Below are 15,591 nucleotides of genomic sequence, written 5' to 3' on the forward strand. Positions count from 1 at the left end.
TGACTCGACACAGTATTTGTAACGAAAGATTAAAATTATAATTGAAAAAATCTTTCTAATTTACAACCTCTTAATTTGGAATCGTTAAAAAAATACCAATATGGCAACATAATCTTAATTCAAACTTAAATTCCATAAAACGAGAATAAGACCATGTATTCCGGAAGATTAAGCGTCTTCTGCTTCATCGACGACACCTGACATGTAAACCTTGGTAAATCCACATAAGTAATGTCACATTCTCAAATGAGAACAGGGTATACAACAACGGAACTAACAGCCAAACTTTATATCACACAAAGAAATAGAATATTTGTCAATGAGATCACTATGGCGACCATAAAACCCCATTATTGAGCCTTAGATGAACTTAATTTCACTGTCTTTCTGGCGTTTTTTTTTCAGAAATCAGAAACACCTTTTATCGTAGAGACGACCGGTACAGCCAAATGGTACCAATTTACGGCATTACATGGACAATCACAAATACTTCAGTCCGTTGGTGTTTGTTTGCATGTCTAAAGGATGAGGACTGTGTCTCCATCTTCTTCAATAGTGGCACCTGCCATGGGTATCCCGAAAAGATTCACGATATGATAGAAATAAGACAAATTTATGGAACTAGTTACTACGAAATTGCAGGTATGTTGTCCTATGTACCCCTCTGAGAAAAAAATCTAGCATTATTTTTTTTCTGATAATTACGTTTTGAACGATTTTAGAATGTAGATTAAAAGCAAAATATCGAAATGTTGCTGAACTACTTTTACAGGCGTCAGAATATGTGTAACAGGATAAAGCCAAATTTATAGAGGTTGCTTTTCGTGATAAAAAGAGGGGGGGGGGGGCTCGGTGTGGAGTGGCTGGACACTATTGTCAATGAAGTTTAGTGACTGACTGGAGACTAATGTCAATGAAGTGTAGTGACTGGACAAAATTGGCAATGAAGTGTATTGGCAAAAAAACTAATGTCAATGTAATTGAGTGGCTGGACAATATTGTTAATGAAATGTAGTGGCTAAACTCTTGTGGATGAAGTATAGTGGATGGACACTCTTGTAAATGAAGTTTATTGGCTTGGCACTATTGTCAATGTAGTGTAGTGTCTGGGCACTATTGTCAATGATGTGGCTGGGAAAGTTTGTAAATGTATTGCAAAGATTGGGCACTTTTGTTGATGCTGTGGAATGGCTGGACACTCCTGTCAATGATGTGCAATGACTGGACACTATTGTCAATGAAGTGTAGTGGTTGGACACTATTGTCTTTGAAGTTTATTAGCTGAAAACTCTTACAATCCATATTGAATCGTTTTGACGTCATAATGAGAATATTACAGGGAACAAGCACACAAAGAAGAAAACTTGGGCGGCTATAAGTAACTAGATAATACGTCGATTGTATAAGGTTATGGTTATCAATTATCCAATAGTCGCGAATATCTTTAACGAACTTCACTTTTCTATTTACGTTTTGTTCAGTCAATTTTCAATATTTGAACACAGGACCAATGGGAAATGTAGCTGCAGGGAAAACGGCAATCCAGTCGTCAAATTATGGATTGGAGAAATACTATGGTCCAGCTCTTGCACTGGACGCAGTGCGGCATCCTTACCAAAATGACCCTGACATTAGTCGCAAGTCCTGCTCCCATACACGTTCTGATGCAGATAATTTCCCCTTCTGGCAGGTCGACCTGGATGCACTATATCTGGTGTTGTATGTCTCCTACTTATCCAGAGATCAGTGTTGTGGTAGGAAAAGTGTTTAATTTCATGTAGTATTTTAAGGCAGGAGTGTAACAACATTTTAAAATGTAAACACATTACCTCTGAATCCATAGATTAAAAATTAGAGAGAAAGAGAAATGAATCAGAACTCAGAATCAATTTTGGAGTAAGACAATATTTGACTAAAACCATTTACACGGAAATTCTAAAAATACGACGAGTAGCATAAAACGAGTGCTTCTAGATTTTGTTTCTTTCTCATAGATAGTCTGAGAATGGAGAAATGGGCATTCATTCATGCATGCCAGCTTTATGGTATGTTCAATATTAAATAACAAATCATATACAACGATAAAATCAATTACATGTTGATTAATGCACATGAGATATGTTTATTGTTTAAGGTTGTGCACCTTACCGCCGTATACTGTATATATTAGATACGGTTCTATGATTCATTTTAAGCTGAAAAAAGTCGTATCCTCTTTGAGCAGCATTGTAGCTGGTTCCAACGATTTCCGCGATTAAGCAGTAATGCTCCTTCCCTCTTCCCATTGAAGACGTCATCAGCTTCCGGCCCGATGTTTACATGTCGTTTCTCATCATGGACAGATTTGCTGAATACATTTATCTTTAATGATTCGTTTTCTTAGATATCAGCGGTAAAATATAACAAAACATTTGTCGACTGGTGTTTCGGTCAACATGTGTTATGTTTACTTCGTCATTCGTCCTCAGGCAACAGTTTAGTAGTCTGGTTGAACATAACACATGTTGACTTCAAACCCTGTCAAAAATGTATACTATGTTCTAATGGAGAACAAGGAACGTTACGTGTACTTCCGGGGAGTACACGTGCAATCTACCGATTTTGTAATCACTTTCACACGATCCAGATATACGCGTGATATTGATGACTTGTCATACATGAGTTCACTTAATATGCAAGGTGATACAACAATATATCGGGTGCAAAAACAACAGGAAAATACCAATATAGTAACATAATCATAATTCAAACACAAATTGCATAAAACTAGGGCAAAATACGAACAACAGAAAGATTTACACGGAAAAAGTACCAGGAAAAATACGACCAGGTGTTCTAGAATAATAAGCGTCTTCTACTTCATCAATGAAACCCGCAATGTAAGTCTTGGTCAATCCAAGTAAGTAATGACACTTTTTCAAATGAGAAAAAGGTATACAACATGCATCAAATACTTCCAGCTTTATATCACACAAAGAAATTCCTCATAGTTTTCATCAAACTGCATCTTTTGAACCCTTGTGCTACGAATTTGTCAGATTTCTTGCAAAAAAATCGTTATAATGGGAACAGGCCTCTGAATATCGAATCATTTGTGACATGTAAATACTATAAATTGGAGATGCAGAGAAATTGCTATCAAGAAATGGATAATTCACTATGGGGAAATTGAAATCATTCGTTGTAGGAAAAGATCGAAATAAGAAGATGATGTGCAAGAGTCTGCCGTCTGATAATATAATCTTTATTAGTCACAGAACTATTGAACTTATTATTAGTAATTAGAATATTGCAAGATTAATGTTTTTTTGTTTTAAAAAAAAATCCGAATGTCTAATTCACTAAATAAATCCATTAGTTTATTTGCAATCTATTTGACGAAGACGAGAATTATCAATACATTTTTGCTCTTGCAGCCAATTGAAAAATTATATCTGTAACAAGTTATAGAAAAACGAAATTATTTTGCTATTAAGGTTGCGTGCTTTTGTATCAAAAATATTTTATCGTGACGTCACTGCTTGGAAAGAGCAATGAAACTAATAATTAACACTATATAAAAATAAAAAAACGTAACTGCAAAATTTTACTTCCATTATAACTTATTATTAGTCTGAACATCACTGTAGCTGAAACAGCGAATGGACCACGACATTTGTGTATGTACTATCCTGGACCGGGCTTTATGAACCAGATGAAAACGTTTTACTGCGAGACACCAGTGAAAGGCCAGTTCGTGAGAATCTCTAGGGATGAAAGGGTACTGAACATGTGTGAGTTGGAGGTGTACGGCTTTCCATTGCACTAAACAAAGTCAGTGTATTTCTACATTTTTCGGAAAACCTGTAAATGGTGTTTAAGTTGTAGCATATCTCAAACCAATTCTCAGCATACTCGTAAAAATATAGTTTGAAAATTTTTGATAAAAAATGACGAGTGGTGCAAGGTGAAAATGTTGGATTAGAAACACCGTAGCTTATATATCATACTTAAAAGCACGTGATTTGCCAATCTTAAGTTGTTTCAAAATCTTATTTTACCTTTAAGCATATTTGTACAGTATTTATCACTGATATTCCTGCTACGATATTGTATTCCTCTTGTGAATCATGTATTGTATGGCGGCCATTATTGTAGATTTGGCTCCAAGCTCAGATATGGATATCTAAACTTTCCCATAGCATAAAAAAACTGTGGAGCTGTACTTGTGTAACTGTTGAGTGTATGTTGTAAGCTTCATGTTAAATCTACTTGTCAGCTTTCGGCTTGAAAGTTTTTAAAAAATTTTATGGCATCGGTACACGGACGAACTTAAAACGTTACAAGCCGCACCACACTTACGGTTATACTTTTAGTAAGTATTCGAATGACTTCAAATGCAATATCTAAAAATTATGTAACATAATGGCGACTGTAGCTGCCATGTCGGAAGTTTGAAAAGGTAATTTCGGATTTTGCTATTTGGATAAAAAAAAACACCTGGTCAGGACTATCTCACGATCATTTTAGGAACGTTTGAGCTTAATCCCATTTCAGATTTTGACCAACGACACCATGGCGGCCATCTTAGATTTCGACCTCCTTGTAATATGCATAGGCCATAAAATACCAGATAAATTCAGTTGTACTTGTTAACATTTCGAAGAAAATCGTGTGTGCAAAATAAAGTGTATGAGAGTAATAAAAACTCTGACCACAAACAATAGATCTATTACATTAGTTCACCTGCCAGCATCTGGATAATGCTTTTCCTTTACTGAAACATGGAAGGTAAAGAAATATCTACTTAATGAGCGATGGATAAGACCACTATTTTGATTAGACAAGACCTTTGTGACCTGTTTTGATCAAATGCTCTTTGGAGTTCCATAAAACTTGAAAAAATAATAATTATATTGAAATTGTGATTTTTATCTGCTCAAATTAAGATATATCCAAAGAGCATTGATACTCCATTCTTTTGTGAACTGGTATGTATGCTTTACATTTCCTAATAAACTATTTCGCTGAAAATAGTAATGTTTTGTTTACTGAATATATCACCAACCAACACTGAAATAAATTTCACCTATTGTCAAAAATTGAACATTAAATACATGACAGCAAAATTTAACTCGGAACTTTTCCAAAACATTACCTGGTACCCAAGCATCATAATTTTGCTGCGGGTAAATGGCAACATCTAAAATCTCACACCAGATTGATTTTTTCTTCTTTTTTCAATGTAATGCCCCAATATCCAATTTCATCATGATTGTACCAATGTTAGCCCTTTTTAATTTCAATTGCTTTCCTCATGTTTTTACTTGGTGGTTCATTGCTGTAGAAATATAACACTCAATTCCGTCCCCCAAAAAACGTGTATTGGTACCTTACATAGATAGTGTTAGATAGTGGTATGTTATTCATGTTTAAGGTATTGGTTAGTTTCAACCATTGGTTTAGTAAATGATATTGTTTACAATTCGTTTTAAGGCCATCCACATTGAAGAATTTAATGAAGAAATAAATTAATGTTTCAGGATAAATTGATGTTACACACAAACTGAAAACATAGGATTTATAACGATTTGATATATAATTTATGAAACCAGTCTAAGTATTTAAAATTTCAGCAAGCCTTTGTGGAGATAGCAGACGAATTTAAAATCCCTTTTATCACGTCCGCGTCAAACTTAAGCCATCTCGACACAAGATTCATAGTTGTCACAATGCATTTCATAAATATGTGACATTATTTCATTTCCTAAACCAGACTCCATGACAAGTGTTATATGGAAAACTATTTCATAGGAATATTTACTTCATGCCAAACAAATACCAAAAGAACATGACAAACTGAAAACGTGTAGTAATATATATTTACAATATAAAAAGATAACGGTTGAAATCCATAACATTTTGTACCCAAAACAAACTTACAATATAGGACTTTGACATATCTTTGTTTTGTGTTTTATAATAAATAACTTCTCTATCAAGCGTACCACAGTCCTTCAGTTCATGGTGTTATTCTAATGTCGCCCTTTTATGACACCTATTTTCTGACCTCTGATCATATGACGTTGGTATTTAAACTTGAAACAAAGACTCGGAACTATATATAGAGATAACTAATTATGTATAAAACTTAAACAATCTTATCCGTTCGTCTTCACAGTGCACAAAACCCGTATACTGTGCCTGTATGCGTCAATCGGATCCAATCGTTAAACAGCGTATACCTTATGCTTACTACTTGTGTGGGTTAATTAGATCTATCGTGGATCTCATAAATATTGTATGAATGACCGTGATTTAATGGCGAATACGTGCGGTGTCTGACTAACAGGAACTCTTTCGCACCAACAATTATGTGTTAAAGAGAAGGTACTGTATATATTTTATCAAACTTTCATTCTACAAGCTATATATCATTATTTAGAGTAAATTGTATGTAGTTATGCCGTTGTTTCATTTGTTTTGGCATGTAATGAATTATATCTCATTTGATAACCGCGTTAATCACCGAGATATAAACGAGACTGGAACATTTTATAGTTATAGGACATCAAACCCGAAGAACAAACAAACATTTTGTAATTTGTTATCTAAGTAAAAATATTTATATATTTATGTCTTTTTAAAAAATTGGAACACTTCTTTACTGCAATAACTTAGGAAATATTTTTATCACGTGATGACAACAGAATCAGACCGAGAATCAAGACAACAAATATATTGGTCACATCTGACAACATGGAGGAAGAAACACATCACGAGGAGTACTGGATTGCAGAAAGCATTCGGGACACCAAGTTTGAAGATCTCTACACACTCGGCACAGAATTAGGAAGGTACGATCACTAAAACAAGGACATGAATATTATATCTTTTAGAACAACCATGATTCATTTAAGTGTCTGTAATACTTAAAGATGTGTTTGTTGTCTGTTAATAGCGATGGTCACAATTGTAAACAACGAGAGATGATATTGACCATTGTTTCATATTAAACAGTGTATCATTACGTTCGATTGAAGTTTTTATACGTTCATGTCATTATATTAGTATATATATTCACATTGAAGTTCAACTACCACTTATTCATGTACAGTTATAGATTAAGCCACTTCTGACGTAAACTCTTTATTTACACTAAGCAATAAAAGATACAAATATAATATGATAGAAAAATATCATTTACTAGTTATGTCATTTAATTAGAAAGTTTCGACTTTATCTATTTACTTCCCTAGGGGAACAAGTGCAGTGGTCTATCGATGTGAACACAATGGGACTAAGAAGGCGTACGCAGTCAAGAAAATTCCAAAACAGGTATTATAGATATAATGATTTTAGTAAATCACTATAGTAACAATTGTACTATATAGACACCAATATACTAAACTATGTATCAGACCCAGTGTATGTAGAAATGTGTGTCACAAAATACATAATCTTTCACTGTATTGTTACCCGTTTAAATAAAAAGGGTCATTAACAAAGTAACAATTTACCGATACAAATAATACTGTCATACCCACAAAAGGAGTACTTTGGGTGTAACTAGACGTTACCATATCTCCTACAGAAAGGTTAGAAATCACTCGTGTAGAAAATCCAAGTTACACAAAATATCTATATATATCACTTAATTAGAATATTTTTATATCAATTGAAACGACGATTTGATCATTTTACAGCTCTGCCTTTATATCCACTTCAAATTATCGTTAAAATTCATTAAGTTTTAGTCATCGTCTCAGAAAATAAGTTATTTTTTTTAGCATTAAAGACCTACTTAAGATATTAATCTTAAGATCTTCAGTTGCCGTTAGAACAATAAAGCTTTCCTTTAAATCAAACAGTAACTTCCAAAGTAAACCTATCCCCGAATCAAGGTCCCTACATACCTGGAGTCGAACGGCTTACATTGTATATGAGTGATGATCGTGCTAGATAACATTTTAATCAGGATAAGTTGAATGGGTGCTTTATATGTGTATTCACAATAGCCAATAACAATGACACATAAATAAGAGTTCATTTCAAATTATTTCTGTATAATATACATACCCTTAAATACTTGTCCTCCGAACTATGATAGATAGATATAACATTGTGACCTGGTAACGACGTAACATTTAAACAAAAAGGGTTATAAAATGTCAATAATCATGTTACGCAGATAAAGTATCGGTTTGTTAGATATAGTGTGTTTCTGTAACTCCAAAACAAATAACTCAAAATGCGATTCATTATATTAAAAGAAGAAAGAAAATTGTCATAAAAATTGCTTGAAAGGCTTATAAATCGTGTCTTCAATATCATTATCGTCTGAGTTTCGAGTTATCTCTAATCTTCGCCCATCGCAACCTTTATAATTCACATTGTTGCCATTTCTGTAAGGAGTTAAGGAAATCTACTTTACATGAGAATTGTAGATATCCGCAGTAACTAACGTATCTATAAGAATGTTTAATTTTCTGAGTGAAAACTGATATTCGGTGTCTTATTCTATCGAACCAGCAAAGACTGAAATTAACAAAGAGTACCAGTTAACCAGGAATGTATATATGTAATAAATAAATATAATACATATCTGATATAAATAGATATCCAATCGCATCTACAATGTAGCTGGTTTAATCGAAATTGTTGTTATATGTCTCTGAATTCTTTCTTGTGACTTTAACAAATATTATATGAAATTAGACATTTTCATAAGAAATTAGTAAAATGAATGGTTGTGATGTTACTTACAGAAGGATCGGAAAGTAGTACAAGCCGAGGTTGGAATTTTTCTGCATATCCGACATCCCAATGTGGTAAGTAATTATCCAACAGGCTATGTCATTGTGATGTAGTAATCAATTAACATTCATAAAAAGCAGCAGTATTATCCAAGTAATGGTATTATCCCAGTGTTGTAAGTAACTTCCATAAGCAGAAAACAATGTTGAAAGTAAACCAACACATAACGATATTGTAAGAGAATAAATACAAATGTTCTGCTGGTTCAACATCATATTACTTCTATTAATGTCTAAATAATTTAAGAAAATAAAGAAGTGGCTTTCATTGTGCTGTTAACGACATAGATTAATGTACATTATATATTTATATCATCATTCTTCTCTAGATACACATAACAGAACTATATGAGACAAAGACTCACATTTACCTGATGATGGAGCTGGTCACCGGGGGAGAATTGTTTGACAGGTGAGTATAACAATTAATACAAAGAATAAGAATAGATATACTTTCCGAAACTGTAAACAAATATGTTTTGATAATAACTACAAATAAGGAAGCTGGAGTATGAAGACACTGATATGTGATTCATAAAGGGTTAGTTTATAAATACATGTATTTGTACGTTGAAAAATAACAAAGAATCGACAATGTCATACCTTGATTATGTTGAGCTCATTAGTAAAGCGTGTACCTTACTTGAAAAAATATCCTTAAAATCAGAATCGTCGCTCGTGGATCTTTCTCGGAAAAGGATGCAGCAGAAGCAATGAGAGATATACTGAGAGCGCTAAAGGTAAGCTACGTCGTACAATTTCTTAAGTTTAAGCAAAAGATCATGAAAATCATCCATGCATGATTTCGAAAGATAGGGTGCAACTGATGTAAAATTACGCCAATACATATTGTTAAAAAGCAATCAAAGAATTCAAATTTTTAATTTGATTTGGTATTGCCAAATACTAGAAGAAATTGCATCTTTCAGCTATTCCGTCCTTCTAGGACTCGGCAGTGACGCTACTGGTCGTAATTGTTGAAACCTAGCTTTGAGGCTAATGAGGAAAGTTGAAATAGGTAGAACTAAATTTCAAAACACAACTAGTATTTGTTTCAATGTTAAAGAATATAAATGATTATCCGTTGTACTGACTCATTCAAGAAATAACGTTTATTGTTTCACCATTACAGTGCATGCACGACAATGGGGTTGTCCATTATGATGTCAAGGTAGGTATATGCCCATAATGATAGAAAATGCAAATGTATCAATACAATCTGTTTCGCTTTGATTTCTGTTTACTTTGTAATACAATACAAATGTGGTTGTAGCTTATTGTTATGTACTGTTTCGTAATGCATCAGACTCTATTGACAGCAGAAGGAGATAAAGCGTCCTCCCTGGCTTTTAGGATACATGTCTAACTGCAGTTTGGTTCAAACCTGAAATATCCACACATCTTGGTCAATAGTGCCTGTCTAGCTTCTTGAAATCAAATCCGCTCATGAAAAAATCATCTGTGGCCAGGTAGCTCTACATTCCAGTAGTACATAAAGGAGTCGATAGGCTTGGACTTTTAACATTTCTTCTCCACCCCTTAGTGATGTATTAACTTATTAATAGTAATTGTCGTGATGTAATTATTTTTCATGTTATTTGCAGCCTGAAAATCTTCTGTATGAAAGCAACAAAGACCATTCAAAATTAAAATTAGGTTTGTACAACAAATAGATTATATGCAAAAACATGGAAATATTTAACGTCCAGAGTTAAAGACCAAACATTTCATTTTCATACATTTATAAACAAATTATACAAAAATGTAACTACTTGGTGAGACTTTTCCACTTGGTTTCAATTGCGTGCATCTGATGCAATTTATTTTGTGTTGGCATCACATTAACTTTTGCTTTGAAAGTGTTAAGATGCCTACAACACTTGTTGAGCTCCCTAATGTAAGAAATATTGTTTAAATGTATGAAGTATTATCACAACTTACCCATGGTGTCTGAATTACAATAATATTTCGACTTTGTTTTCCATGTTTACAGCTGACTTTGCACTGTCCCATATTATAGCTGGTGATGTAAGGAGTAACTCAGTTTGTGAGTCCCCAGGATATGTCCGTAAGTATTAAACATCGTCATTTACATTAGTATGTATTAGTATATAATGAAACGTGAAATTGTTTAACTATCATAAATTGACGTCCACGATGGGATTTAAACGAGACTATGTATTATCAAAATTTACCATGTTTTCAGCTCCAGAGGTTTTAACTGGAATCAGCTATAATAAGCCGACAGCCGTGGACATGTGGAGCTGTGGAGTCATTGCTTACATTCTGTAAGTATTGGTCCTACCTTTCCTAAGAATGCGTCAAAAATAAACTTCTGTTCAGGAGAGACATGCCCTCTTTCATTTCTGTATATTTGATAGTTCCCATCTCCTGATTTCTTAACAAATTTAACATATACATTGCACACAGTATTCGATTCAACAGTGTTCGATTCATCCGTATTTAATTTACTAAGATAAAGAGGAGAAAAAATCGGGACCTTACGAAACGTTCGACTCATCCGATGTATTCGACTCATGCGTGTTCGACACAAGTGAGTTTTACTGTAAATGTATATATGACATATATGAATGGAAGTGTAACATCCTGTATTTATCGATGGTACTTGTGTAAAAGTGTGCTGATTGGATCATTCCATGTTTTATGTTCTATATCTGTGTTAGATATTATGCAAGATTAAGCCAAATTTTAATTTAAAAAAAACCAGTTTAATTGTAATATATATCATCCAAAATCCAAGACAATCGTTAGAATTGAAGAGAAATAGTACTTAATTCAATATTTGCAATTGACAATTTAAGCTGATAAACTGATCTTTTTACCGTTTAAAGCGAGATTTACAAAACCATTCTTTTATTTTTAATTGCTTTCATGTAAAGTTGAATGGAAAATCATGCCAGATCCTGAAAATGACATATACAATGTATAACATGACGTACAATGTATCATTTCATAACTGTCTGTAATATGTAGAACAATGTATAAATATACCATATACCTAGCAAACGATACGATTATTTTTACCTTTAGTTTTGAGTGTTATTTTGTATTCTAGACTATGCGGTTATGAACCATTTGAAAGCCCAACTCATGACGTTAGCGAGATTTACAAGAAAATTCTCAAAGTGGATTACAAATTTGATCCGGCAATCTGGTCAAAGATTAGTGAGAATGCAAAGGTTGGTATTGAATAAAAATAATCTTCATTTGAATAAAAGGAAATGTTCCATCAAGATTTAATCTGATTTTTCATGTTTCTCTTTTGTTTAACTGTTACCTTCTCTTGTCGTTTCTGTTAACTTTGAGTGCTATTTTACACATTCAATAAAAAAAAACCGAATCCTATAAGAATGTACCATAAACCCACCGATTCATGAACCGGACTATAGATATTGATATAAACATCATTTCATTCCAATATTGATTTACATAAAAATAAACAAAAATAACTTGCAAACATTCATCTCTATTTAACGACGCATAATACATTTACGAACGAAAACATGAATAATAATGTAGCCGCGATGGTACCTCCTCATCAGTAGGAATTTTAACATTTATGTTTTTTCCTTTAAGAACAAAACCCTTGTATGATACTGTTTCATGAATTCTTTGTTTGGCTTAACTGTATATTATTTTAAATTGCAAAGTGTTTTTTCACCTGCGTACGTTTTATACAGGCATTTTAGAGCACACTGACTTAAATAAATGCCAATAATTGTACCTTTCTGCTTTAAAGGATTTTATTAAACGATTACTACAAAAAGATCCAAGGAAGAGATTGTCAGTAGACGTAGCTCTCCGACACCCCTGGGTGACTGGTATCGCTGCTAAAGGAGATCACCTTATTGAGACCCAGGAGAAAATCCGGGAGTTTAACGCTCGGCGAAAGCTAAAGGTAAGAAAAAAATGTGATAGTAAGGATGCATTATTATTATTATCATTGCATTCTTAACGGCCCATCAACCAGTAAAACATACAATTGCGGCATGACCTGCTTTTTCATTGCCTGGCCGCAGCAAAATTATTGTCTTTTTAACCATCAGTATATAAATGCAGAAATGTTTTATATTTTAACTGCAATTTCGAGAAGGATGAACGAACGGTGAAACTGTTAGTGTCTGATTTAGTCATTCCATTTCATGAAGGTGAAAAGTCAACTTAAGGTGAATTCAAGAGCTAGGGTGGAATTTCTATCGTTCCAAATGACTGAATTTGGTGAATATCAATATTTGTGTTTTGTAAAAGAGCGGAAATTCGAATACCGAATGATGAAATGTTTTTTGGTTGGTTTTGAAGTTTTATATTTTGAATCAAATACGAGTGAAACAAGCAGGATTTGAAGGAGTTTACTTTAGCTGAATGGTGTATTGCAAAGCCAATTCATTTCGACGGCTATATAATGATAGTTCGTTAGCCTCTACATAGAGGCTTGCTGTAGGTTTAGTCTTAAAAGCTCCGAGAGCGAGCCGGAGACCTTGACGATGAACAGTGTCTAATAATTTGAGATATATAGATCTAGCAGATCCATACACAATGGAACCGTAGTCTAATTTTGATCTAATAAAAGCTCAATAGAGTGTTAGAAAGGATGTTATGATATCTGATTGTGTATACTAGACTCCAATGTCACGTGACTGGTACCCGTGTTGAGAGCTAAGTTAGGGCAATATTAGCAACGGAGCAGACTTCAAATACAGAATTAGCTCACAGGGGGGCTAATTCAATGTTCAACTGACAAGGGTTTTTTTTTTCAGAATATTTCACATTTTAAAATTGTAGTAAAAAATCGAGGTTTGTATTCTGTTTTTATAGTACAAACCTCGATTTTATTTTTAATACTTTTTCAATCATAAAATATTCTGAGGTATGGTTTTCAGTTGAACCTATAAATAGAAATTATTTTTAAAAATTTTCATTTACGTTCAATTCGCTCCTTGTGAACAATTAGGTGACAGGAGCAATGGATAGTTGACTAACTATCTATCCCAACCCTTTCTCCTATTATCAACTAACACGTGTTGTTTGACCATTTCTGTTTATCTTCTTTTCTCGTCTGCAGAAAGACCGTAAAAGCGGACGTAAAACTCGTTTAGAATAACCATTGAAGGTCATAAGACTCTAAATATACTTTATCTGTTTTACACCAATTGCGAAACAATTTTTTCCAACTTATATCAATCACTCTTGTTGTCCCCGATAGAAGCTTCCAGTGTCCCTGCTTATCATCCTTAATTTTCAAGTGAACAACAGACAGATACAACAGAAATCAATTGGTCAGATTAATTTGGCGCAAGCAAATACTTTATGGTCTACTGTTGCCATTGACGAAGTTCTGACGTGTGGGTGATTATGAAGCGATTTTTATACTGTTTATTGACGTTTCAGGCAGCAGCAGGCGGGGTTCTCTTCGCAGCCAGAGCTGTGAGGATGATGAACATGAAACCAAAGGTGAAAATACAGCTGGAAAGTAGCCAGATAGCTACAGACGCGTAGACGTATGTTCTTTCACTTCACCAGAATAGCTGGTCGCAGAACTTGGACACAATGATAGAGACAAATTGTGCGACATAGGACAACTAGATTATTCTATTTTACAGATAAAGACATTTTTATCGTGTATACACGATTGCTTGTCAAAAAACGTTGATTTTTAGTTGAACATTTGTAATACACTGGTTTAATTTCACACTGAAGACACTTCGTATGATAAGATACGTCAAAATACATCTAGACAAGTACGCATATATGAATTGCACGTGTTTATAATAGAAGTAGATTAAATAGAGCAAAGCAATGAATAAATTAATAACATAACGTTAGGAAACTTATGTAGACCAGACAAAGGAGATCTCTTTAGAAAGGCATTCAAACTTATTCTTCGATGTTCATTGTCACATTTTAAAGTTTCCATTGCTTGAAATATTTCGAATAGCTATTTCATCCAAGATAAATAGAAATGACAGATTAAATTAAATATAAAATTTCAAAGACTATCTCAACAAAATATATCACTGATTGTGCAATTACCTTGTATTTTACTGACTTTTCCTAGTGCAGGATTTGTTTTCAATGCAATTTTCATTGATTTTCTTCCTATTTCTTCCTATTTCCCATGTCTAACATAACAGTATATGAAAACTACGAAAACAGGTTGGAAAATTAGTTCAGAATTACCTAAATGTTCCAGATCAAGTGAAACCGTTCTTTTGCATAGCATAGTTCCGGTGCCATAAAAAATTCATCTTTCTTGATACCCCCTATTTCTAACAGAGATACTTTCCTCCAAACACCACATATTTTTCCTTGGCTTAAATTTCGTATAGAGAACGCAGTTTGTTTTAGATAACTGAAGTTGAAATAAACATTTAGAGACAAAAATGGATTTTTTATTTAAAGCAATGCCTCATCCTATTAAAACTGGGATCCCGATTTCAACTAAGGATATAAAAAAGATCATCCAAAGTTGTTTTTAAACGGAGCCAGGACAAATAAAATTAAAAAAAAAAAAAAAAACCAAAAAAACAGGAATTCCAGATTAACGTTTCCAATGTAGATCAAATTCCCGGAACCCCACTTATTAAAGAAGTTGCACGTAAGTGATTAGAAATATACAATAAATACCTGTAAATTTGTTTGTTTGTTTTTTCTACTTAAACTCTTCTCCGTGAAAGCGAACACATACTTTATACACAAAATCGAGTTTTTTTATGTAAACTTTGAAGTCCCTTGTTGTGTGGAATATTCCCGCAGATTTGTTTGTAAAACCTCAGAT

General features: G+C 33.4%; 2 protein-coding genes across 2 annotated transcripts; both read left to right on the forward strand.

The window, feature by feature from the left end:
* Nucleotides 1-449: 449 nt before the first annotated feature.
* On the forward strand, nucleotides 450-3,808 carry LOC132546668 (uncharacterized). The gene is made up of 3 exons (XM_060210390.1): nucleotides 450-642; nucleotides 1,506-1,719; nucleotides 3,613-3,808. Exons 1-3 carry the CDS (start codon nucleotides 450-452, stop codon nucleotides 3,806-3,808), a joined length of 603 nt encoding a protein of 200 aa, XP_060066373.1.
* Nucleotides 3,809-6,738: 2,930 nt separating this feature from the next.
* LOC132546669 (calcium/calmodulin-dependent protein kinase type IV-like) lies at nucleotides 6,739-14,312 on the forward strand. The gene is made up of 12 exons (XM_060210391.1): nucleotides 6,739-6,836; nucleotides 7,239-7,317; nucleotides 8,748-8,810; nucleotides 9,125-9,207; nucleotides 9,463-9,535; nucleotides 9,928-9,966; nucleotides 10,400-10,451; nucleotides 10,789-10,863; nucleotides 11,002-11,083; nucleotides 11,872-11,995; nucleotides 12,556-12,714; nucleotides 14,205-14,312. Exons 1-12 carry the CDS (start codon nucleotides 6,739-6,741, stop codon nucleotides 14,310-14,312), a joined length of 1,035 nt encoding a protein of 344 aa, XP_060066374.1.
* Nucleotides 14,313-15,591: the final 1,279 nt, after the last annotated feature.

This window comes from Ylistrum balloti, unplaced genomic scaffold (genome assembly GCF_031769215.1).
Source record: "Ylistrum balloti isolate Yb309-2 unplaced genomic scaffold, AGI_CSIRO_Ybal_v1 Utg369904, whole genome shotgun sequence".
Classification (NCBI taxonomy): domain Eukaryota; kingdom Metazoa; phylum Mollusca; class Bivalvia; order Pectinida; family Pectinidae; genus Ylistrum; species Ylistrum balloti.